The 26,530-nt window shown below is 36.4% G+C and overlaps 1 protein-coding gene across 5 annotated transcripts in view; it reads right to left on the bottom strand.

Moving 5' to 3' along the window:
• HDAC9 (histone deacetylase 9) overlaps positions 1-26,530 on the bottom strand; it is a 792,206-nt gene that overhangs the window by 537,867 nt on the left and 227,809 nt on the right. For all 5 annotated transcript variants that reach the window (XM_024738435.1, XM_024738439.1, XM_024738437.1 and 2 more), the window contains exon 2: positions 24,476-24,538. In XM_024738435.1, coding sequence (XP_024594203.1) covers positions 24,476-24,538 — 63 coding nt within the window. The remainder of the gene's footprint in view (positions 1-24,475; positions 24,539-26,530) is intronic.

The following is a 26,530-nucleotide window of genomic DNA, read 5'->3' as shown; positions in this document are numbered from 1 at the left end:
CCTTTTCTTAGATCTTTGTATGGTTGGGCTCTTCTAGTTATTCATGCCTCAGCTTAAAAGTCACTTCCTGGGGAGAGTTATGGTTACCAAGACGGTGTCATAAGTCATTCCTGACTCCTCTCCCAGTCAGAAGAAAAAAACTTAACATATATTCAAGAAGACAGCACCGAGAGAATTCTAGAGCACAGGAGTGAGGCCGAAACACCCTCTGCACCTCAGAGACCAAGAGAGACTGCATGAGAAGGTAAGAGAAGCAGCTACATGTTGACCGCATTGCCCTTCCCACAGGCTAGCACAGCAACACACAGAGAAGTCTCCCCTGAGCCTCCTGAGCCTCCAGTGGGAAAAGAGAATGCAGGGAGGACAAAGAGCCTCCCTTAACATTGTGAGTCACTTTGTGGGAGCCCCTACTCTGATCTCACACCATGTCAACTGCAGGGAAATCTATGGGGCTCAATCACCGGGAATCTCAATGTGATGGAGAATGGGGGAGGGGCTTGCACCAACCAGCACAGGAGTCTTGAAAGACTGAGTTCGTTTCTGCAGTGCCAAAGTGTTAATCTCAACCAGCAGCTCTGCTCATCTGCAGAACCAAGTCAGTGGTGCCATCTGACCAGGTATTTGGTGGGGTACACATCTGCCTCATTCAGGCCCTTAAACAAAGAGATGTACAGGCCCTAGAGCTTGGTTTGCCAACTTACAGGCAAGGTTCTGAGTCACAGCTCCATCAACTGTGAGGAGTGCCTTCCAGCTCCATCTGACCATAAGGGCTGGTAACAACTTCTGGAAGCTCCAGTGGCACTCCAGCCGAAAGGCAGGCAAGCAGAGCTGATCTCCCCTACGGCAAAGGTAGTACTAGGCATGAAGGGTTCCTGTGTGCTAAGCACAGGCAGGGGGATTAATTCATACCAAGGCTGAGGGTAGCTCCTAGCCCATCCCAACTGGAGAAACCATTTGGGAAACTGAAAGTAGCCTGGAGTGTCCCCTCCTACCCACACAGAGGCAAGGGGGCTGAGACATACCCGCCCCCCTGCTGTGGAGTCAGTATTCTGGCTCCATCTGATCAGAAGAGCTGGCGAAAACACTTGAAAGCTGTGCAGTTCACTGGCACTCAAACCAAGAGGAAGGTGGACAGAAGTGATAGTTTGCATAGCAAAGCCAGTGGACCTGTTCCACTAGGGAACTTGGAGTGAAGGTCAGCTTGAGTTAAGACAACAAACTGCTTTACAGGTTTTAGAGCTGCTTCTTCCACTGCACCCAGGCAGGAAACCTAATAGCTCCACTCACTGCTGAATACAGTCTTTAGCCTGTCCAACAAAAGCACATGGGAAACTTCCTAGCGCATTCAATAGCCTTACATATGGTGTAGCCCATTCAATAGCCTTACATACAGTAGCACTTGAACAGAGAGCATGATCTGTGGCAGAGCAAAGCTAGTGGCCTCACCTGAACAGGGAATTCAGTATATACTCAGGCATGATACAGGCCCCAAAGCTGTACAGCCCCTGGACCCTGGCCTGCTGCCCTGCCAGGGCAGGAAAGCTCATTCATAGTCCCATCTGCTACTGAATATAGAACCCAACCTCAAACATTTAGCAAGCCTGATGAGAACCCATGCCACCTTGGAGCCCATCCTACAGACTCACTTGGGTAGGAAACCAACCCAGCAGTCCTATCCAACTGTTCTTAGCCCCCATCCCCAACCTCAGAGCTGAAACAGTTGCCTTGCCCCAAAACAGATCATAATAGCAGGACCCACCTGCCTAAAGACACTACCAGCAGACATACCCAGAATCCAAACTGAGCTGACTGGTGAAAAACTGACTGCCAAAGCAAACTTGTAAAGTCTGGGAGATGAGTCCTATTACTCAAATGTGCAAATCCCAACACAAGGAATCAAGGATTATAAAAACTCAGGTAAATATGACACCACCAAAGGAAACTAAGACAGCTCCAATAACTGAATCTAAAGAAATGGAGATCTATGAACTGTCAGACAATGAAATCAAAATAATTCTCTTAAGGAAGTTTCATGACCTGTAAGAAAGCACAGATAGACAACTAAATGAAATTATGAAAATAATGCATGAACAAAATGAGCAGTTTGATTAAAACAACAAAACCCCCAGAAATCCTAGAGCTGAAAAATACAATCACTGAAGAATTCAATCATTTCAAAAGTAGACTTGACCATTCAGAAGAATCAGTGTCCTGAAAAATAGGACTGGAAATTACCCAGTCAGAAAAACAAAATGAAAAAGAATGAAGAAAGCCTACAGGAATTATGGGACACAATGAAAAGAAATAATATTCACATTATGGGAATTCCAGAAGAAGAGAAAGAGGAAGTGACAGAAAATATATTTAAAGCAATAATGGCTGAAAATTCCTGAACCTGGGGAGAGAAATGGACATCCAGATCCATGAATTCCAAAGGATCCCAAATAGATTGAACCTGAATAGGGCTATACCAAGACACATTATAACTAAATTTTTGAAAGTCTAGGACAAAGAATTTTAAAAGCAGCAGAGAAAAGAGAGAAGTTACATACAAGAAAACCCCTGTAAGACTATCATAAGATTTCTCAACAGTCTTTTCATGCCAGGAGGGAATGGAATGACATATTAAAAATACTGAAAGAAAATAACTTTCAACCAGGAATTCTATACCCAGCAAAGGTGTCCTTCAGAAATGAATAAGGGATAAAGACTTTCTTGAACAAACAAAAGCTGAGGGAGTACATTGCCACCAGACCTTGCTTATAAGAAATGCTTAAGGGAGTTCTTTGAGAAGAAGTAAAAGAATGCTAATTAACATGATACAAAAAAAAAAGTAGAGTAAATTTTACTGGTAATGGTAAATATAGAGTCATAGTTAAATTCTGCAATGTGGTAAAAATGGTGCATAACTCACAACTCTAGTTTAAAAGTTTAAAAAAGAATGTTACAAAAATAACCATAAACAATAATCTGTCTTCAGACAATTAAAAAACATGTAAATTATAAGAGAAATAACCTAAAATGTGAGGGAGAGAAGAAGTAAAAGTATATGAATTCTATTAAGGTTACGTTTTTGTAAGTTTAAAATTAGTTGTTATAAGTTTAAGATGTTTAATGCAAGCCTCATGGTAACCACAAGGGAAAATACTGTAGTAACTACACAAAAGAACAGGATAAAAAACCTAAAGCACACTGATACCAAAAGACATCAAAACACAAAAAAAGACACAAGGATAAGAAACAAGGAACAACAGATCTACAAAACAACCAGAAAACAGTAGTCTTTACCATCAATAATAAAATGGAAACAGTAGTCTTTACCCATCAATAATTACTTTAAAAGTAAACAGATTACATTCTTCAATCAAAAGAAAGTGGCTGAATGGATAAAAACACAGGATCCAACAATATGCTGCCTACAAGAGATTCAATTTAGCTTTGAAAGCACACATAGACTGAGTGTGAAGAGATGCAAGACATTTCAATCAAATAGTAACCAAAAAAACCTCAGAGGCAGCTATACTCATATCAGACAAAAAAACTTCAAACTACAAATGATAAAAAGAGAAAAAGAAGGTCATTATATAATGATAAAGGAGTCAATACATCAAGAAGACAAACTGACTGTAAATATTTATTTGCCCAACATCTGAGCACCTAAAAATATAAAGCAAAAACTAACAGAGCTAAAAGGAGAAATAAACAACAAGACAATAATAGTTGGAGACTTTAATACTCCACTCTAAACAATGGAAAGATCATTCAGACAGAGAATCAGTAAGAAAACAGTGGATTTGAACAGCATTATAGATCAAATGAACCTAACAGACATATGCAGCACAGTCTATCCAAGAAAAGCAGAATACACATACTTCTCAAGTGCACATGGAACATTTTCTAGGATAGATAATATGTTAGCCCACAAAACAAGTCTTAGCAGATTCAGGAAGACTGAAATCACAACAAATATCTTCTCTGAGCATAATAGCATCAAACTAGAAATAATAAAAAGAGGATAACTGGAAAATTCATGAACACATGGAAATTAAACAACACTCTGCTGAAAAACCACTGGATCAAAGAAGAAATTGAAGAGTACGCTAAAAAGTTTCTCAAGACACATGAAAATGGAAACACAACATATCAGAATTTATGGGATGCAGCAAAAGCACTTCTACGAGGGAAAGGCATAACAATAAAAGCCTACATTAAGAAGCAAGAAAGATCCCAAATAAATAACCTAACTACATGCCTTAAGGAACTAGAAAAAAAGAATAAACTGAGCCCAATGTTAAAAGAAGAAAGGAAATTATAAACATTGGAGCAGACATAAATGAAATAGAGAACAGAAAAACAATAGAAAAGATTAACCAAACTAAGAGTTGGTTCTTTGAAAAGTTAAACAAAATTGCAAACCCTTGGCTGGACTAAGCAAGGAAAAAAAAGAAAAGACCTAAATCAATAATATTATAAATGAAAAAGAAAACATTACAATTGATATCACAGAACTTCAAAGAAGAATAAGAGCCTACAATGAACAATGATATGCAAACAAACTGTACAACCTAGAAGAAATGGAAATAGTTTTAGAAACACACAACTCATCAAGACCAAGTCAGGAAGAAATAGAAAATCTGACTAATTTAAATAGACTAATTACTAGTAAGGAGATTTAATCAGTAACAAAAAACCTCCTAAGGAAGAAAAGTGCAGGACCAAATGGCTTAACTGGCTAATTTCACCAAACATTTAAAAAAGAATTAACACCAATCCTTCTCAAACTCTTCCAAAAAAATCAAAGAGGATTTTTTGGGAGGGAACATTTTGAAACTCATTTTAAGAGGCCAGCATTATCCTGATACCAAAACCAGAAAAGTACACTACCAAAAATGCAAACTATAGGCTCATATTCCCAATGAATATAGATGCAGATATTCTCAATAAAATATCAGCAAACTGAATTCAACAGCACATTAAGAGGATCATTCACCATGATTAAATGGGTTCTATCCCTGGGATGCAAAAATAGGGCAACATATGCAATGTTGATGAATCACATTGATTGAACAGAGGAAGAATCATGATCATCTCAACAGATGCAAAAATCATGCAACAAAATCCAACATCCATTTGGATGATAAAAGCACTTAACAACTCAGGCACAGAAGGAACATATCCCAACATAATAAAGGCCATATATGACAAATCTATGGGTAACATCATACTCAAGTGATGAAAGGTTGAACCTTTTTCCTCTAAGATCAGGAACAAGAAAAGGGTGCCCACTCTCGTAGCTTCTATTCAACACAGTACTGGAAGTCCTACTAAAACACTGAGGCAAGAAAAAGAAATAGAAGGTATAAGAATTGAAAAGAAAGAAGTAAAATTTATCTCTGTTTGCAGATGAAATGATTTTATGTATAGGAAATCTTAAACTCAACAACAAAAAAACTGTTAGATCACTGAATTCAGTAAAGTCGCAGGATACAAAATAAATGCACAAAAATCACTATCATTTCTATACATTAACAAAAATTTTTGTTAAAGAATATAAAGAAATTGATCCATTTATAATAGCATCAAAGACAATAAAATACTTAGGAATAAATTTAACTAAGGAGGTAAAAGATGATTGTGCTGAAACTACAAGACATTGATGAAAGAAACTGTAAAAGACACAAATTAATGGAAAGGTATCCCATATTTATGGACTCAAATTAATATTTTTAAAATGTCAATACTACTGAGAGCTATCTACAGATTCAATGCAATCTTTATCAAGATTCCAATGGCATTATTTTTACAGAAGTAGAAAAAAGTCAAAATTTATGTGGAACCACAAAAGACCCTAAATAGGCAAGGAAATCCTGAGAAAGAGCAAAGCAGGAGGTATCACACTTCCTGATTTCAAGCTATAATCTAAGACTACTAATAGTATGGTACTGGCATTAACAAAAATGACAAGCCAATGGAACAGAGTCTGGAGGCCAGAAATAAACCCAAGCATACACAGTCAACTAATATTTGACAAGGGAGCAAAGAATACTTGATGAAGAAAAGTCTCTCCATGGTGCTGGGATAATTGGATATTCACATGTAAAAGAATGAAACTGTACCCATATCTTATACCTTTCACAAAAATTAACTTGAAAGGGATTAAAGACTTAAATGTAAGACTTGAATCCATGAAACTCCTAGAAGAAAACATAGGAACAAAGTTCCTTGACATGGGTTTTGGTAATAATTTTTTTTGGATATGACACCTAAAGCATAAGCAACAAAATAAAAAATAAACAAGTTGGACTACATCAAACTATAAAGCTTCTGCACAATGAAAGTAACCATCATCAAAGTGAAAAGACAACCTGTGATAGGAGAAAAACTATTTGCAAACTATACATCTGATAAGGGGTTAATATCCAAAACATAAAGAACTCAAACAACTCAACAGCAAAAAAACAAATAACAATTAAAAATGGGCAAGGGACATAAACAGACATTCCTCCAAAAGAGATATTTGAAAGCACAAAAGGTACATGAAGAGACATCCCACAACACCAGTCATTAGGAACTGCAAGTTAAAACCACCATAGAATATCACCTCACACTTGTTAGGATGGTTATTATCAAAAAGACAAGCAATAACAAATGCCAGCGAGGATATGGAGAAAAGCAAACCCTCCTGCACTGTTGTTGGTGGGATTGTAAATTGTGGACTACAGTGCAGAAGATCCTCAAAAAATTAAAAATAGAACAACCACATGTCCAGCAATCCCACTTCTGGGAATACACTCAAAGATAACAAAAACACTACCTCAAAAATATATCTGCACTCTCATGTTCAGAACAGCATTATTTACAATGGCCAAGACATGGAAACAACCTAAGTGTCCACAGACAATGAATGGACAAAAAACTTGCACATACATACATTGGGGTGGCGAAAAAGTTCATTTGGGTTTTTCTGTAAGATGTTACAGAAAAACACGAACAAACCTTTTGCCGAGCCCAATTCAATGGACTATTATTCAGCCATAAGAAATGAGGAAATCCTACCATTTGCAACAACACAGATGGACCCTGAAGGCATTCTGTTAAGTGAACAAGTCAGACAGAGAAAGACAAATAATGTATGATCTCACTTTTATATGTGGCATTTTAAAAAACTCATAGAAAAAGAGATCAGACCTGTGGTTACCAGAGATGGTGGTGGCACGGGTTGTGGGGGAAGTGTTCTGGAGGAAGAGGGGGAATTGCAGGAAGGTGGTCAAAAGGTACAAACTTCAGTTATAAGATAAGTAAGTACTAGGGATGTGATGTACGATGTGATGGCTTCAGCTATCACTGCTGTGTGACACACAGGAAAGTTGTTAAGAGAGTAGATCATTAAGAGTTCTCATCACAAGGAGAAAAAATTGTTTTCCTTTATTCTTTCCTTTTTTCTTTTTTTGTATCTATATGAGAAGGTGAATGTTAGCTGAACCTATTGTGGTAATCATGTCACAACAGATGTAAATCAAACCATCCTGCTATATGCCTTAAACTTATACAGTGATGTATGTCAATTATTTCTCAGTAACACTAGGAAAAAAATCACTTCCTCATGGGTCTTCTTAGGCACTACTCAGCAGCTGCTGTATGATGAGGCCTCAGGACAGTGCTGCTATCTACCTTTTTTACTTGACTGCATTATTATCCCTCTATTTTACTCAATGGTACTCTTAAATCTGAACTTTTTATTTAATCTTAAATTATCTTTTGAAACTTGGGGAGCTATATAAACACTGAGTACTTCTCTCACCTAATTTAGTTAAATTAACTAAACTTCTTCCCATATCTTCATAAAATTACTTCTCATCTCTCCATAAAATGCAAGACCCTACACACATTACACAATACATTGGCTTTACAGAAGTTGTAACCTGTCCAACAGGACAGGATGACAATGGTATTATAAAAATAGAGTATTGAATATAACATCATTTGACTGTAATTTTACAAGTTAAATATATTAACTGTTCCCAAAACATTTAATTAATAGTCTGTCCTCTGACATTGATCTGTGATGCAAACTCTGCCTGCCATACACCAAGATATTAAAAATAATTCTGTATTCTTGTCCTTTGATCTATGCAACTGTGTCCCTGCCCAAACCAAACAATCATAATTAATATAACTTTGTATAACTTGGTAGCTACCCTTCTTCTCCTAATCTGTTGTTTTACTAAACTGCCACACTTACTCTTACATTAGCATTTTAGAATTTAGTATGCCATGTTCTCTGACAGACCCTGTTAGGATTTTATCTGAATTTGCACTAACATACAAAAAACAGAAGAAATTGATATCAGGCTATCTGAAGCATGGAACTGAATGGCTGCTGGAAATGGAAAAGAAGTGAGAATTACAGACTATATAATAACACATAGGTTACTTACTATATAATCATATTAAGTACATTTGACTTTTGAATTATGAATGGTCTTTTTTTTTAAAGTTAGCTGTTTTAAAAACAAAGAGATTTATAGATGAATTTTGGAATAACTAATTTTTAAAAGTAGTCTTCCTATTCATGGTCATGGAATAATTCAATTTTCTTCTAGTTTTCTTATATGCCTTCAATAATTTTATCAATTTCTCCATAAAAATTTCAGTTGGTATTTATAAATGCTATCATTTTTATTACATTTTGTGCTTGGTTATTTCTGGCATAAAACAATCTTTTCAATTTTTTATGTTGTATTGAACTTGTACTGAGCAATCTAAACTGAGCTCTTTATTAGTTCAATTAGTTTCTTTCCCTTTAAAAATCTTATATCTCTTGTTGAATGTTTATGTTTTAGAACATTGACTAGGACCTCCAAAGACAAAGTTCTTGACATAAAAGAGAATGTGTTTTAATTTTACCATTAAATATAAAGTTTCAGATAGGGTTTTGATTTATAACATTTACTTTTTTCTTCTATTCTTAGTTTAATACAGTTTCTATTCTGGAAAGGTACTGCATTTTATCAAATGTTTTTCTGCATCTAATGAAATGATCATATTGGTTTTTCCTTTAGTCTGTTAACAGATGACATTCACTGATAGACTTTTTCCCTTTAAGCATTCTGGTGAAATTATTTCTCCATAAAAGAAAATCCAAATGGCTAATAACATATGAGACCCGTTCAGCTCCACCAGTAATCAGTGAAATTCACATAAAAAAGTAATGTTGTGCCATTTTTCATCTCTCAATTTGGTAAAAATATCTAAAATCTGACAATATTCAGTGATGGCAGGGATGTGGGAAAAATGGTTCTCACATATACGATTGGTGAAGCATAAAAATAATCTCTACCCCATTTTGGTTCAGTGCCCAAGGAACATGACTGGGCAGTAGATAATGAAATAGAAAGATGTTCTCTTCCCTTGTCTACAAAGCAATTTAATATATTTTCTAGTCATCTAAAAATGAACTCATAAGGTTTTCTAAAGTTATATCCATATTCAGGTTTAGCACTATCTGCTGGAAAAAAAATTTTTTTTAAAAGAATCATTACTCTTTCCAGGATAATGATGTAGAGGTAATTTCCATTTAATTATTGGGATAATGAATAGTGAGAGTTGACTCTTGATTAAAATCTGAAGGAAGTGATTTTAAACTAAGGGTGTTGTTTTTATTATGTTTAATCATTAGTTGCCTGAGATTGTTTACACTGTTTTCCTTCTTACAATATACAAGTTAGGTTAAGTTGATACCAAGGCAATTTTTTTTTTTTTTTTGCGGTACGCGGGCCTCTCACTGTTGTGGCCTCTCCCGTTGCGGAGCAACAGGCTCCGGACGCGCAGGCTCAGTGGCCATGGCTCACGGGCCCAGCCGCTCCGCGGCATGTGGGATCCTCCCAGACCGGGGCACGAACCCGTGTCCCCTGCATCGGCAGGCGGACTCTCAACCACTGCGCCACCAGGGAAGCCCCAAGGCAATTTTTTTTAACATTTTTTGTTCATCTTCAGAAAAGAAAACAAATGAGTGTTTTCAATTTACTGTGTTTATAGCTTTAAAATTATATTCCTTTGGAATTTTGCTTGAACTGATCCTTATTTCTTGGTAATGGTTAATATAAGAATGAGAAACTTCTGAATCCAAGATCAACCAACCTTGATTTGTTCCATCTCAAAATGATTATTACAGCACTTAGAAACTTAACTTGGACTAATGATGAGAAAATACAATTGGCAGCATTTGCAAAGTCACTGAAAGAATATGGGCATGCATTCATTCCCTGTGCTCTAATAAGCTGATTTCAATGGCTAGGTTGCAAAATTTTGTTTTATTATCCAACTCCTTTTTTGGCTCATACTTATATTTTTAACCAACTCAATTAATTTTCTGAGCCTTAATGCCCTTAATTTATCCTAACTTGTGCTGAGTTCAAGCCTAAACCAGGGCAAAAGGACTACCACAAAAAATTATGTGTCTTTTCCCCCACATATGTTATATCTATTCTTTTCATCATTCCTCTCCCACTAAGACATAAATATATTTATTTCATTCTTCTCCTTGAATAGCTCTGTATACAGATTGATTCATTCCATCCATCTGTTTTTCCTTAGTATCTCACTCTGTGAATTCCCTGTTCTGACATTTTACTTCAGATAATTTTTTAAATTACTGATACCTTTGGCATTCAAAATTTGATCAGTAAAGCGTTTACCAAAAAAAAAAAAAATCTTCTTTCATTGCCCCCTTCTCAAAGAACATAGCTAATTAAATAGTGACTGAAGAAATGAAGATGAGTTCTAAATAGCAATGCAAGGTGCAGAACTGTTTCAAATTGATACTGTTGTTAACCCAAAAATCCATTCATTTTTGTCCTTTATCTAAGAAAACTGTCTTTACATAAAAAGTATCACAAAGAGAAAAATAGGATTAAATGTGAAATGGTGTTTGAATAATATAAAAGTACACCTGTAATCATCTGCACAACCAAATTTACTCTTCTCCTTGGATAAAAAAGAGTGCATTTACATTCAGGCAGTCTTAAATCAGCTATTTCACACAACATTTTGAATGCAGACACGTATCTTATGAAATTTCTATTGGTATTATTCACTGAAAAATCAACTCAAGTAAGAATATTCCAAAATTCCCTTTGTTAAGAATAATTGAAACATTTAAAGGTTCATATACATATTGTCGAAGCACTGGGGATCATGCTCGACTTACATTCTGTAATGAATAATTTAAATTTTTGAGTCAAAGTTTCTAACATCCTCAAAAGTCTGTATTTTTCAAATTTACAAATAACTGAGGACTTATTTTCTACATAAAAGAAGGAAACATTTCAAAAAGTCAAAAACAGACTGTGTACAATACCACTGTACTGTTTAATCATTCATTCATTCATTTTAAAATAGTCTCAGGGATCAATTATGAGCTAGGCACTGCAGGGAATAAAAATAGAAGTAAAACATGATCCTTTTCCTCTTGGAGCACATAACTAATTGGGGGGGATGGAGACACAGGTACATAAATAAGCACAGTGTAAGACAGAAAATGGGCATGTTCTAAGGGAGTAATAAAGGATTATTGGGGGTGGAGAGGAGAGAGAAGACAGAGAGGAGAGAAGAGAGATTAATATTATGACTGGGGAAGTATTGCAGGGGTTTGGGGAAATTTTAGAGATATAGAAACATTTGAACTGGGCTTTGCAAGAGTTAGAATTTCTCCAGTGAATACTAGGTGGAATAAAGCAGAAGGGTATTTCAGAAAAAGGAAATAGCTGATTAAATATATAAACAACAACAACAGATAAACAAGAAATCTAGCTTAAAAACATAGCTGTCAAGTACTCAATAAATATTGATTGAATAAGACAATCCTTGGAGAAAAAAAAGGTAGCTATTAACTATTTTTCACAGCTACACTGTGAATCCAACAATGCATATTGGCCAGGAGTCTGGCTCAGTCCCAGTCTCCTTGAGGCTAGAGAAAAATTGTAGCTGACAGCCTTCCCCTGGCTCTCTCACCTACCCGCTAATAAAGGTTTCCCCATCCCTTCCACAAGGCATGTCAGTGGAGTTTAAAATAGCCTCAGAACACTTCCTGCTCTATTCTAATTGTGCTTTCATTCCATTTGACTTAGACCAATTGGAATGTTGAGGGAAAACCCCATGAGGCATCAAGCATGTGAGATAATGTGTCAGTCCCTCAAAAATGTTTGTGCATTCTCCTATATGTAACCATCATTGTTCCTTATCCATGAGAGAGCAGAACATGTGGGGAAAACAGCTCCCAGCACACTGCTGTTTCTTCTTTTTAAAAAATAGGTCTATCACCTCCATGAAGTACTTCCTTGCTCAACTATTGCAACAATTTGTCACAAATCTATTCACTAGCCAACACAAGGAAGATTATGTATTCCAAACATTTTATTTGTAAGTTACAGTTCTACAGCCACCTAACAAGGTTGCTATTTGACCCATGATTTCCCTGAATTAAGTACCTGGCATACTATAGATGCTCAATAAACACTGTAATTTATACTGTATTTTATACCCCTTAAAAAATGTGCAATATTGTGTTCATAAGAAAATGTTCTCAGACTTCTCTTCTTCCCTATGAGGACATATTGTTCCCCTTCTTTTTGGCCCCCAGGGAAGAGGAATTATTCACTAAACTACTAGGATGGTTCATACTGCTTGGGTAAGAAGTTTCAGCACAGTTGAGGTAAGAGTTTGAATAGGGGTGAAGATGAATCTTTAGGAAGGAGCAAAGGTAAGGAGTTCTACAAAGTCCTTAATTTCCAGTCAACAGCATTAATCCTAGGAAGAGCTCAGCTGATTCCCCAGTCTCTTTGGAAACTAGAGAGAATCATAGCCAACAGCCTTTCCCTGGGGCTTTCTCATTGACAGGCTGATAAAAGTTCCCCCATTCTTCACATAAGGCAAGTGGAAGCTACAATAGCTCCATAATATTTTCTGTTCTTTTCTAACTGTGCTTTCATTCTATTTGACTTCGCCCAAATGCAATGTTGATGGAAAACCTACTTTCATTGGGAAGATGTTCTTCATATCTTAGCATCCTCAAAAGGCTTTACTTGACTACCATAGCTAATACCACCCCTGCTACCAGTCACTTTCTATCCCATTTTTCTATTTTGTTTTCCCTTAGTACTTATTACTATCTGAAGTAGCCTTATCCATCCGTCATTCAATTGAACAGTCTACCATGTGTCTCCTTGTCCTGTTTCATAGGTAGAGCCTCTATTCCTAGAACAGTACCTGGCTCATGGATGACTCTCAAATATTTTTGCGTGAAAAGATGGACAGATGAATGACTGTTTTGCCTCAGCTTCCAAAGCTTCAAACAATTACATCACCCTCCCCAAACCTTCAACCTGCTAATTAAGAGTGGTTGGGATGCAACTGGTTCCTATAATTGCTTCTACTTCCACCCCTCTGAATTTATTTACATCTTGGCTTCTTTGAGAATACACCTGAATTGCTGTGTGTTTCCTGTTTTTGTCCATCATTTTGCAAATTCTTAATGATCAGTGGATTCCTTATATTGAGCACAAGCACAAAAATATTTATCTTTTAAAAAGATAATATGTTTTTTCAGTAAATAATTGGTAACAAAATTATGAATATTCCTACAGAGCTCTAAATTATTCATTCTAAAGCATTTTGACTAAGGTGTAATATGAAACATACCACTTTAACATTTTCATCATTTAACGATGAGTTAATAATCAGGAAACACAAAATGTAAATTTAACAGATTAAAATCACAATTCTAATTTTAAAGCAAAATAGCAATTACTAAGTTCTGAATTAAGTGCACAGTTTAAGTAAGATAAGAGAACAGTTCTCAAATGTGAAACTGTACATTTTACTGTACATGAAATCTGTTGGGCTCATCAAGAGTTAGGTATACGAAAACAACTAACAGAGGCTTGTATCAACTTTTTAAAAAATATATTAAGATTTTATTTCATCTATTTAAAATCAGTAATGTACATGAATGCATCATAATTATAATCTTTTATAGCTTTATTTTATATATTGCCACAATAAAGCCAGAAGCACAGATGATATATTTTACAGGCATTGTAACGTATTATTAAAAGGCATTTAGGATGTATATTCACCTATTTTTCCACACCTTACAGCCAACCTGTATATTCACTGTACCTAAAACATTGAATTGTCTTTCATAAGCCACCTCTTAAACCCAATCTTCATGGGATTTTAAAAATAATCTATATCTACTAGAGAATTTAATAGAATTTAGACTTACTAGCTTTAAAAATTTCTAATATTTTTCTTAATAACAAGAGTCATTCTTGCAAAGTAAGAAAAGAAAAAAAAAGGTTGTGCGTGTGTGTATGGGTGTATAAAATGCCATTTTCACTGGAAGGGTCAACAGCGAGGAGCCCTGTTTATGAGCCATATTAACACCAAACAGAGAGCTTAGCAATGTCTGTTTCTAAAAATAAACCCTGAGTGTCTCATGTTGTCATCATCAACCAGGGTCTTCTGTGCTCTGTGACAGAAAGCATCAAGGCTGCCTCGCTGCCTTTCCATAAGCATTACACATCACTATCGAAGGCCTCCCCTTTCTGTCAGAGTGGCAGTGATAAAAAGAATTCTGCAATCACCCTAAGCACACATTTAAACATTATTGCCCCTTAAGCAGACAGTTATCATGTTGTTTTGGCAGCAGGAAGGAATCTGTGGTTTCACTTGAATGTTATTCTTCTTTATTTAAACTACTAGAAATAACCCAAAAATGACAGAATGCTCTTTCTATAAATAATCATTCCAGTGTAGAGTTATATTAGGAGGTAACTCAGATGGCATGATAACGCCTAACAAGCTAATCTTAGACCTGCGATGCCATAAGATAGAAATACGGAGCTAAGAATAACTGACCCAAAGGAGTCGGCCTGCTAAAGAGAGCCACAGACATGTGGGCATTTGCAGATTTTAATGCATTTAATGATCTTCTGAAAGCTTCTTTCCCTTAGGAAGGCAATAAATTATGTTGGTCATTAACATGACAATCAATAATGCTTTTACAATGTATTGATTCATAAAGATGGCTTGAGATTCTCAGAGCAAATAGAATTATAAAAATCAGTTGATGGAAACCAAAGAGTTGGGTCTTGAATAACTGGATTAGCATCTTAATTGGTGAATTTTACGCATAAGCCACCTATAGAACATACAATATTCATCCAAAGAAATAAAATTTAACTCAAGATAAAGAAAAATGTAATATCAAATTGGACACTTCCATCCAATTTTCACCCAAAATTGGACCCAAATTGGACCAACATATATTCAAAATAGGCAGAATCTAAATTTTGTTAAGATCATTCTTTGGTTCAAAAATTTGACATTGCATGTTGAAAGCAAGACTTGAGTGGAGACGCAAACTTTATTAACCTCTCCTTGCCCCTATTTCTAGGTAAAGACCAGGGTGGGTATAATTCAAATACTTTGGTTGAAAGAAACTGAGCCCCACAGTGCTAACATTTGAAAAACAAACTTTCTCCAGCTAAAATACATTAATAATCGTGTTCTTTTGAAGTGGTATAAACCTTATCTTTATGCTTTGTGAGATGTTACTGTGAGCAATGTCAAACTGCATGGGGAATACTGGTTCTGTCCACAGTGTCTGCTCATTACTCCATGTATTATCAATCTCGTGGAATTCTGGAGGTTGCCTAAGCTGGTCTCACCTCGGAATCTTGTTAACTTACTCCAATTTAAATATCAAGCTCTGGAACTGTGAAGTAAGGCTGTTCCAGAAAGCCTTTCAACAGATTTGCTTATGTGGGCTGTACACATCCCAGGACTAAGAAGTGTACCTAGATGTTTGTCTATAAGTACAGTTGACTCCACATTTTTAGCACCAAACAGGTGTGAAAAACTTTATCCTATGCTAAGTATTTTTCTCTTTGAGAAAAAGTGGCAGGGACATGGTAAACAAGCACAAGTTCATACCTGACCCTGCCAGCTCCTAGCCACGATGACCATCTGTAAGTTCACTGAAACTATGTCCTCATCTGCAAAATATGCTACAACTATTGCATACCTCTTCAAGCTGTGGAGAGTATTAAATGATAAAACAATGCCTGGTACAGAAAAAGCTTGGAAACATTAGCTCATTATATCAATAATAAGAATGACAATGATTTAAAAAAAAAAAAGGTGAGAATATATAGGTCCAATCACTGACCTCCTAAACTGAGACTAAACAACTGGATCAGAGGGGAATGTGGCAGAAAAACCATAAAAATGTTATCTAATACTGATAATTGTTGTTTCTAATCTAAATGAGTAGTTCCTGATATAAAATCACAGACTCAAAATACATACTTGAATTCTATTTGAAAGCAGATTCAAAAAACATCACAAATAAAACTTAAAATCGAGTTCAATTCACCAACAGCTTTTCTAGTTCACCCTATGTGGGGTTCCCTGAAAACTTTCTGGGTAAACATGTTTCTACTAAAGCAAGAACTCCCAGGCCACAATGTAATTTAATGGAAATTCAGTGAAATTTTCCCAGGTTTCTTTTCTTGCTTGCTTTTAATTTCAAATTTTGAAGAAACTACATGACATTCTCATATTTTAACCGAGTTTGGAAATGTCATGCCTTAGCCACCCACCAAAACTTACCTCGAATAATTGAAAATGACATCCACATGGCTACAATTGTGTCAATACTGCATATAAATTACGAATTGAACATCTCAAACACAAGTGGTAGATCATGAGGGGAAGAAGCAAAAAAGTGAAGTTCTGGGGTATTTCCAACCTTATCAACATGCAAAGAGTTTAATCATAAGTAAATGACTAGTTACACTCTGTGGTTTGGTAAATTTCCTTCTTCCTTAAATGTAGTTTTCATTGGATTTAATTATTGGGTATTTTTAAAACACCATATATAAAAGGCCCATCACTATTGAAAATTTAACATGGAAATAATGAATAGAACTGATATTTCTATAAAACATAAGAATGACTTAGTTTTGTATTTATGGAGCACCTAAACAAAATGTTCTCTGATAACACTTAAAAGTACACTTCGTTTAGTACTGTAAAAACACTTGTTTAAATTAAATTTGTTTTGTGCAACTGACTTAGTGGAAGAAGAAGAGAACTAGTGGGAATAAGGTATTTTCTTGTCCTTTCATATCCCAACTGTCAATCTCCCAAGATTACAAAAGGGAAAACTGTAGTTGTAAGGGCATTTCGCCTCTCAAGCTAATAACCACTAGAACCTCAACTTCCTTTGAAGAATGGGATAGACCATGGCATTGACACACTGTTTTGAAGCACATGCCAAAATATCTTTGAATTTCATCTAAAGAAGGCTTGTTTTAAAAGTCATTTTCATGGGCTTTTATTCCAATTAAATTGTTTTCAAAGTATTCCAATTCAGGAAAAAAAAATGTTAAAATGTAGTTACAATTCCAGATTGTTAAAATTGTTCATTACTCTGAAAATGTAATAACTGTAACAACATACTGGCAAAGAAACTGCATTCTGAATATTTTAAAGAAAACCCTCCTTAATATACCGAAAAGTTTACATATTATGACATAAATTTCTGTTAATGTTTTCTGTATCCCTCAAAGCCAACAAGAAATGAATATTTTACTCAAATTTCTAATAAATGCTTGTAATGCACCAGTTCACAATGTTGATTTTCCTCCGTTCTAAAAAAATGACTTGCAACCTAGAGGCATCCAGTCTTCTTCCACAATTAATTTCTATTCAAGACTATTAAAAAATTTTATTGGTGTTTAAATGGATGCATATCTTCATGAAAATGAAGTAACACAATTCAGTTGAAAGAGAAATTACATAGCCCACTTCCTTCACTTATTTGTATTTTGAGAAATTACAAACAAGAAAATTCCAACCATCAACAAACACTGTAGCAAGTACTGTGGTGCCTAGCCAACATCTATTCTGCTCACCCTTTCTTCTTCCTTATAGAAACTAGATTATTAGCTGTAGCCTCCACCCTCCCTGGCTCAGTCATGGTCCTAAGGAGCTATCATAGGGGTCTCATTCTTCTTTTCAATGACTTGCTAATATATGGGCAGGTGATGCTCTTTTGGTCAATGAGTTATGAAGGAAAACCTGCTAGAGAAATTTTGGGTAAAAAACTTCCTTCCTTAAGAAAACATCCAAGGAAGCAAACTTTTCTCATCTATGTCTCTGGAATTTACCATGCACGTAGACAACGTCTGGAACTGCTACAATCAATTTTAGACTATTGGAGGAAACAGACTTAGGACGATACAAACTCTCAGGCCAGCAGAGAAGAACAGTTTGAAGAACCCGTTGATATTACTGACCCCCCGCTGCTGCCTGAGTACCATGCTATTTCACTAAATGATAAATTCCCTTGTCATTGTTACTTCGAATACGATTTTCTGTTACTTGCGATGGGAGACAACCTAGCTTATATACCTACTACTTACAGTTAATCACTGTTAGCATTTTGGCACAGTAGCTTCATGTGTGGGTAGAAACACTTTAAAAAATATATGCATATTATAAAAATTCACACACAAGGCAAAAACTCATGACAATGGAAACCAAAGCTCCCCTCCGACCACCTCCACACACAGTTTTTCCTGATTTTCTTCTACTTATATATGAATTATTCTGGGAGATTGACAAATAAAATATACTCTTATAAAAGGAGATCATATCACCAAAGTTATTTTTATTTAAAAAACATTAAATTTAAATGAATTTAATAATGAAAAACTGTAACTGAAGGGACTATAAACATACTAAATGCTTCCTTCCTATATGAGGTACTATTTCCAAAAAGATATCTCTAAGATTAAATGAAGACACTATTTAGATCTTTTTTTTAACCACGTGTTTCTATTTTAAGCAGCAGGGAGTCTGTCCCTGCTCAGAAAGGAGATGATATTAGCACTTTCACACATCCCTGCATTTCACCTCTCCCCAGTGCCTCATATGGATGAGAGCTTTATGAATATTTTTTCATTGCCCTACTTCATAAAATTTGCTTTCTCTCCTACAAGCACAATCTCATAGTTGTTTAAAAAGGATTCAATTTTTGCCCCATTAACCTTACTATGCTTTCTCTACTTCTGACTGAATTTCATTTTTTGCTTTTGTTTCAAGCTCATTTTTTCATTGAGTGGGTTTCCCTGTCAAGCAGTCTAGGTCATGTTTGAGAATGTCGAACTTGCCTACCTATTTTCTCTATACTTTAATAACATCTGTCCTGGGTGGAACACTGTGTTGTACTTCTTTTTCAGCTTCAGAGATTTTTCTCCATTATCTTCTGGCACTGAGTGCTGGATAAGTTTGATAAAGCTTCTAGAGTTTCACACATTCCCTTCCTCCCCCCTCTCCCTCCCTGTAGATCTTTGCCTTACCTGCCTGAACCCCTGAGGAATTATTTATCATTTGAAATTCAATAGCCCAGTTAGGCTGTGTCTCTGTGATGAGCACTTGCAGCAAATTTTCCTAAAAGACGGGAGTTCTTTCAATCTGCAGATTTCTTTTTCTTTTTTCCTTTTCACTGAAATAATCTTTCTTCATTTTTACAAAGTGATCTTCTATTTCAACGTTTTGGAATATCAACTTCAAGGACATAAATAATCTTTTTGTTACACTGTCTTTGTCTTTCTTACTATTGACTTCTCTCCAATTGCTTTAATCCATTTTCCTTTTTCATCCCTGTCTCCAGCCTTTCCTCTTTGTTGGTAAAGATTGTCACTGGTGCCTATTGTTTCCCGCTATTTCTAATGAGTATTTCTCTTATATAATCATCATGTTTTCATTCTAAATTTGTTTCCCTAGACCCAAAATATCCTTTTCATCCCATTCTACTGTTTTATCAATATCATCTCATCTCTGAGCTCTTATTTTATGGAATTTATTTTCCTATTTGTGGGGAGCAATTATTAGACAATTCCATGGATTCAGTGAAGTTGATTTTTTTTTTTCTTTGTGGGATCTATAAGATTAGTTGGGGAAGGGTATTTCAATGCAAAGAGCTATGGGTCATTTTCCCAATTTAGAGTGTTGCTCTGAAGTTTTCATTTCTCCAGAGACATAGTGTTTGTTCACCTTCCTCCATTTCACCAGTTTCTCTTCCAGAATCCTTTCTACTATTCCTCAGTTACAAGAAAAAACACCACCGCCACCAAAAGCTGAGGATATCCACTCAGTTTGCTTCTCTCCAGATACGGGAACGTTAGTGAGAATTTTCAGAAGTTGTCCTCTTGTCAGTAAAATTCTAAGGAGGAACAGGATTCAGCCCTGTTAAGTCTCTCTGTTCTGATCAAAGATCCCTGCCTCCCTTTTCCCCTTAACTACCAGTTTCTGAGATATGTTGCATTAGGTCATATCATTTTCTTCGCTCAGTCAGTGCTAAGCATTGTGTATGGGATTGGGGGTGGGTTGCTGGCTTATACTATTTTAGGGTCACTTCATCATCTATCTGTGGTGAGACATTATGTCGTACATTTACAAATTTCTCATCTCCAAAATCAAAACTCGCCACTTTAAATTCAGAACTTGGGCTTATTATATTCTTGTGAGGGGTTTTATTGAATTTTCTTACTTAAAGCACATAGCAACAATTATGCCACCTGTGTCACCCACAGAAAAAGAAAATACTCATTCTTGTCCCCATCCTCAATGGGCCTACTTATATCTAGCTTTTTGATTGCTACGTATCAAATATTTCAATTGATAACAGCCTTGTAAATGAAGATAACCTGAGTTAGAGAACAGCAAAAATAGTAATTATGGGGAATACCAGAAGTGATTCTTGACATGACAGGAGCATTTCACAGACTTACATTTTCATAATTAGATTCTGCTTTCCAAGTAGACATAAATGACTACTGAATCTAAAATGTTCCTTTTCCCTCGACAATACACACCACGGAGATAAAAGATTCTGAAAGGGTAAAGAAACATTTTCCTCAAAAGAAATTCAGAATTTAGATTTAAATGTTTTTCTTTTGTACCCAAAAATAAGAATGCATAGTGAAAACACGACTTTTCCTTATTGTAAATGTATTTTACACTGATGCTGTACAAACTCTAGGAAATTCTTTCATAATAATCATCCCAATATTGTCTGGAAAGCTCTGCTGTCCAACGCATTAAGCAACATGCCTGGCAACAGAACACCCCGAATTCTGCCAGCTACTGCTGAGTGACCTGAGTCAATGTTTGCACATGCTTCAGCTTCTGCCAGTTATCACTTATATTGGCCCACACAGGCCACAAAAGTGGAGACCGACCTGGCAAAATGTGTCACTCGTACCAAATTCCGAGATTCAATATTATAAAGCTTTTTATTAAAAAGATATTAACAGACTACATTGTAGAACCTAATTCTACTTTAGATGTCTAGCCTGACTGGGTCAGTATTAGGAAAAAAATGGAACCATATAAAACACTTGCAATTTAATCGCATATAAAGAGCCCTGAAGAAAAAAGTCATCTAGCTTAATGCACAGTATCCAACACAACTAGAAAAACAAATGGGAACTCTAAAGCAACGACTAACAGCAGAACAAAGCTTTTTAAACAATTAATCTCAAGAAATCTGCTGTTGGGATCTCACTGTTCAATTACATATTCTGCAGCTTCTTTGCCTTTGACTATTAAGAAGACATTTCACAGAAAATACACACATACCCATGCTACTCTGATTTAAAGTCACCATTTACCCAAGGAAAGAATTTAATTCTTATCAGAGCAGGGAAACAAAACAAAAAGCTGATTTATAAGATAACTAAAGAAAATTTATCAAAACTAAAAGTCATTCCCCCATGTGACATGCAATCTAGCTCATCTGGCTCATTCAGCAAGATAGACCTTGGTATTGAAGAGCCAGAAACCCAGATTCATTCATTAAAAATAGCAATAATAACAGTGAGTGCCCATGTTAATGACATGTTACCTTTGAACTTCACAGAAATGTCAAGAGGTAAGCAGGAGGACATCATTATTCTTCAGTTTACAGGTGAGTAAACCAGTTCCACAACTGGCTAGCAGCAGAGCTCTAGCTAGAACACAGAGCTTTCCACTCCTCAAGCGGTGCCCCCTCCACCCTGCACTGCCACAATGTATCTTTTTCTCTTTCAGATCCAAAGACTCCAACCATTTCTAAGCCTATCAATCACATCCCTGCCACTGGTCCAAAAGCCAGCTGAACAAGATTTGTAGCTAAATGTGGACAAACACACCCCTAATTTAGCAATTAACTTAAAGGGCCAATCCTATTGATATGGGTCACCAGCATCCCATCACCTCCCCCTTCCCCTGTATCAGTGATACCCAAAGTTCGCTGCATATTAGAATTGCTCAGGATTTTTAAAATCCCAATGTCCAGGATGTTTCTAATACCGTTTAAATCAGAAACTCTAGGGGTGGACCCAGACATCGGTATTTTGTAAAATACTCCTGGTGACGGCACCTTTGAGAGCCACTGTCTCAGCAGTATACAATAAAAACTAGGGGAATTAAATTTAAGGGCATATAATAATATATTAAACAGAATCAAATGTTACAGGACATGGTGGGAAGAATGCAAATGTTTTTATGTTTCAAATTTTAAAAATAAATAGAACTTGGAGTTTTTCCTTATTTATATCAGACAGGTTTGGGAGTTGATGTCAATTGACATCACTTTTCGTTTAACAGCTGGTGCTTAAATGTTGCTTCCTGTAAAACTGACAATAGCACAGACAGTCTCAAGCGCTTCCCTGCTTGAAAATACTGTTGCTTTGTATAAAAATCATTAAATGTCAGGAAAATGACAATCTCAACTGAAATTGGAGTAAATTTATGTATGATTATCAAAGACGCTGAGAAACAGTGAAGCTTGCAAACACCTGTAGCAAGGTTCAATGCCAGCAGACAGTATCTGCTTGAAAGGCACAGCTTTGTTTCTACCACGTGAAAGAAATAGTAAACTTGTAATACAGAGGTAAGGACTAGAAGGATAAAGTGTAGTACTGAAAAGACATCTAAAATAGTAATTTTTATAGAGTTGGTGGATATTTAAAAAATAAAATGCTAAGTGACCAGTTCCATCAGAGACATTCCGGTTGACCCCTGCGCAAGCTTTTGTCAACTTTACAGCCGCAAAGATAATAAGCCATAATGAAATTCTGGTACGTTTGCTTTCCATAAGCAGGCACTACGAATTAATGTAAGTCCTGTAACTTAAGTGTAAACACACCAAATTACACAAAATTGATATTTTATTCTGATTCATTGAAAAATTGGGGTCAACAGAAGCACCTTAAAATCATCCTAAGTAACCAAGGTTTAAGAAAACTTGCTTCAAACATAGATCCAGAGATGAGAAGGTGTTCAATACTAAAGCAGACATTATGCCTACCTGTGGAATATTTCTTTCCATTCTAGCTCTACCAAGTAGACGCTGCCTTATGCCGCATTCTTTATCATGGAAACCTAGGTGGTGATCTATAATTACGAGTAAGTGCACATAGGAACACAGAAGATGTGAGGGAGAACTTTAAGCCAATTTAGATGAAAGAACTCAGAAGAGAAACAAAACAAAAAGTCCCCCCAAGCTTTAGGAACTAGCTGTAGGGAATAAATATGAAAAGCAACAATTACAAGTATGTGTCATCGCCTGGAGAGTCTGCTCTTTTAACAAACAGAAATTGATGAAGTTGACAAGCTTCATCTTCCATCAGCACAGCTCCTTGAAGGCACAAGCACATACACGGGGAAACTAAAAATCGGAATCTGTTACTGTTATTCTTTAAAATGTTGCACCTGCATATAACACCTTTATATGTGTGTTATGCCCTCGCATCTGCCTGACAATGTAGACTCCCCAAATGTTTTGAAGAAAATTAAAATAACCATCTGCTAATAATAATTTCATCCTTAAGCAGTTTCATTTTGGGCTTAGGAGAAAAAGCCACAATTAAAACTACCTTCACAACTCCTGTAGCAAACACATTTCAGAAGGTAGGTCTATAAATAGATGTGCTTCTGTAGGCACGCTGTAAATATAAAATCATCCGGCTAGAGGAGACTGCAATGTAAGCCGCAGCCCCGATATGAACTTACCTGATTATTTTAAAGTCCCATCAGAATACCCTTACAATCAGTACTCATCTCCTTTTTCTAGTGGCATAGTCAGGCAAAACACCCCCAAGTACATTTTACTTATCTCAGTCCCATCCTTCATCAGAAGCTTAGAGATTTCATTCAGAAGCAGCCTGTCCCTGAGCAGACTGAATATTCACAGAAACAGTAATGGAAGGGATCTAAAACCCTCCTAGACGCCAAGAAAATAGCAACATCAACACCAAAAAGCAGCAAACCCTTAACAGAGGTGCTTTCCAGAGCTTCATTTCCCAAGTCAACCCCTTCTCACACGTAAAAGGTCTCAGTTATGAAAAAAGGGTCTTACCTGAGCTGATCATACTGTGCATTCTCTGCTGAGCCAAGAGCTGCTCTCGTCCAGCCACCCCATCTGAAGAAAAACACGAGTCAGTCTCATAAATTGTCTGCAGCATACTCCAATCACTCTTACTTCAGCTACTGAAAGATTCATCGCTGCTCAGTGTACGGGCCCCAGGAGTTACCCTGGCTGGTCCTCCCTCCACCCCGAGGAAAAGAAGCAGAGGATCAGCTTCAACAATGGTTTCCTCTCTGTTAACACACACTTTTCAAAAGACCTGGACACTTTTCCCACGTTACCAACCTGTGTACAAAGCAGAAAGGACCGAGTGGATGCTAAGGCTCTCTGGAGTTTAGGCTACACCGCAAACTAAAAGCAGGTGGGAACTAGGAATGTGCTTCGGGGTTATTGCTTTGTCAAAATAAGTAGAAAAATATTAACTCTACCCACGAGAAAAAGAAACCAATTAAACCTGGCTTTTAGTTCCTCAGGCTGCTAGAGTTTCGTTGTGAGAACCGTCAGTCAGTCCTGCAAGTGGCTTCAGCCGGTGCCCTTCTCCTATCTGTTTGTGTGTGTCTCTTCCCCCTCTCTGGTCTCTCTCAGCTCAAGTTGGCTAAAGCTAGTGATAATGCATTTGCATATGAATCAACAACAGCATGGCCCACAGGCACAGAAATAGAACAATGGTCGGCCTGAGCCAAAAATAGGTCAAGCATGGCCGAGTGATTGGAGCCTGCATTAATGCATTTAAAAATACCCCAGCAAACCCAGCTGTCCAGCCTCTATCTTTCAAACCATAATTCTCTATTGCAGGGCCTTAAAAGCAATTAACTCTTTCCTCCCTCCAAGCTTGCTTTTACACACTGTTTCCATACTGGCGATTCGCTTCCAAAGAAAGGAAGGGGAAAAAAAAAATTAAGAATCATAGTTCTAAGAGGGCAAATGCACATACATTTCATTTCATTTTATTTTTGTAGTATGTGTTTTTGGAAGAGAGAGGAGAGAAGTGCAGAGCTCTGTATTGGTTCTAAAATAATACTGGAAGCTTTTGCTCATAATGTGGTTTCTGCCTCACCCACGCTCAGCAATCCTGGTGTTCTATTTTTGTTGCCTGTTTCTCTGGCTACACTGCAGTTGGCTGTAGCACTAGAAGCTTTTCTGCCTTCTAGTTTTAAGACTGACAGGAGATTTAGTAGAGGTAGTTTCAGAAAACAAGCACACCCCAGAATAAAATGTTTATGAAGGACTAGCTTGATTTTTTACTTGCTATTTTTGTAAGGCAATTGTCCTGTTTCACAAATCTTAATGTAATCTTAGTACCACCTATCAATTTTATTGCATTCAGTTTTGTTGCATGGGAAGACCCTCCCCCAGATTCTGGTGCCCACCCAGCTTCAGGGGCCAGTCAGCCAGGCCAGGACTCGAGCACCTCTGCCTTCTCAGTTATCCAGAGGTGAGGCTTGGATTAGTAAGGTTTCTCTAGAGAAACGGAGCTAACAGGATATGTGTATGTATATATATCTTATATATATATATATATATATATATATATATGTATATACACACAGCTTAGACCTAAAAACGTTCCCTCTATTTCAGCCTCTCAGACTAAATTCAATTCACCTGCAAAAGTAAATGTTGATACTTTATTATGGATGGTGCAGAATTACAGATTATATGCACCTGTGGATCAATAAATACATATGGTCAGTCCCCAACTATGAATGTTCTGCATTCATTTCTACATTGATTGCCTGAAACACAGACCTCACTTTTCTATAGAAATAGCATTTATAATAGTTGATAGATTCCCAGACCAACACACATTGTGGAATTCACCTGTACATGAGCTATATAGTATTTAGTACTAAAAATTCTATGGTCTCTGGTGTACAGTTAACATCATTTCTATCTGAGAAATAAATTCTGCATCACAAATTGGGTTGCTAGCATCTAGCCACTCCCAAGAGCAAACCCCAAAATGAAAAATCCACTGGTCATGGGAGCTCTTCTCCTTTTTCTAAACTAGATCAGCAAGAAAAAATAAAACTCCTAAAGCATTAG

Source organism: Neophocaena asiaeorientalis, unplaced genomic scaffold (assembly GCF_003031525.2).
Source record: "Neophocaena asiaeorientalis asiaeorientalis breed wild unplaced genomic scaffold, Neophocaena_asiaeorientalis_V1.1 scaffold89, whole genome shotgun sequence".
NCBI lineage: Eukaryota > Metazoa > Chordata > Mammalia > Artiodactyla > Phocoenidae > Neophocaena > Neophocaena asiaeorientalis.
Note: the sequence above shows the minus strand (reverse complement) of the source record. Positions and strands in the feature narration are given on the sequence as shown.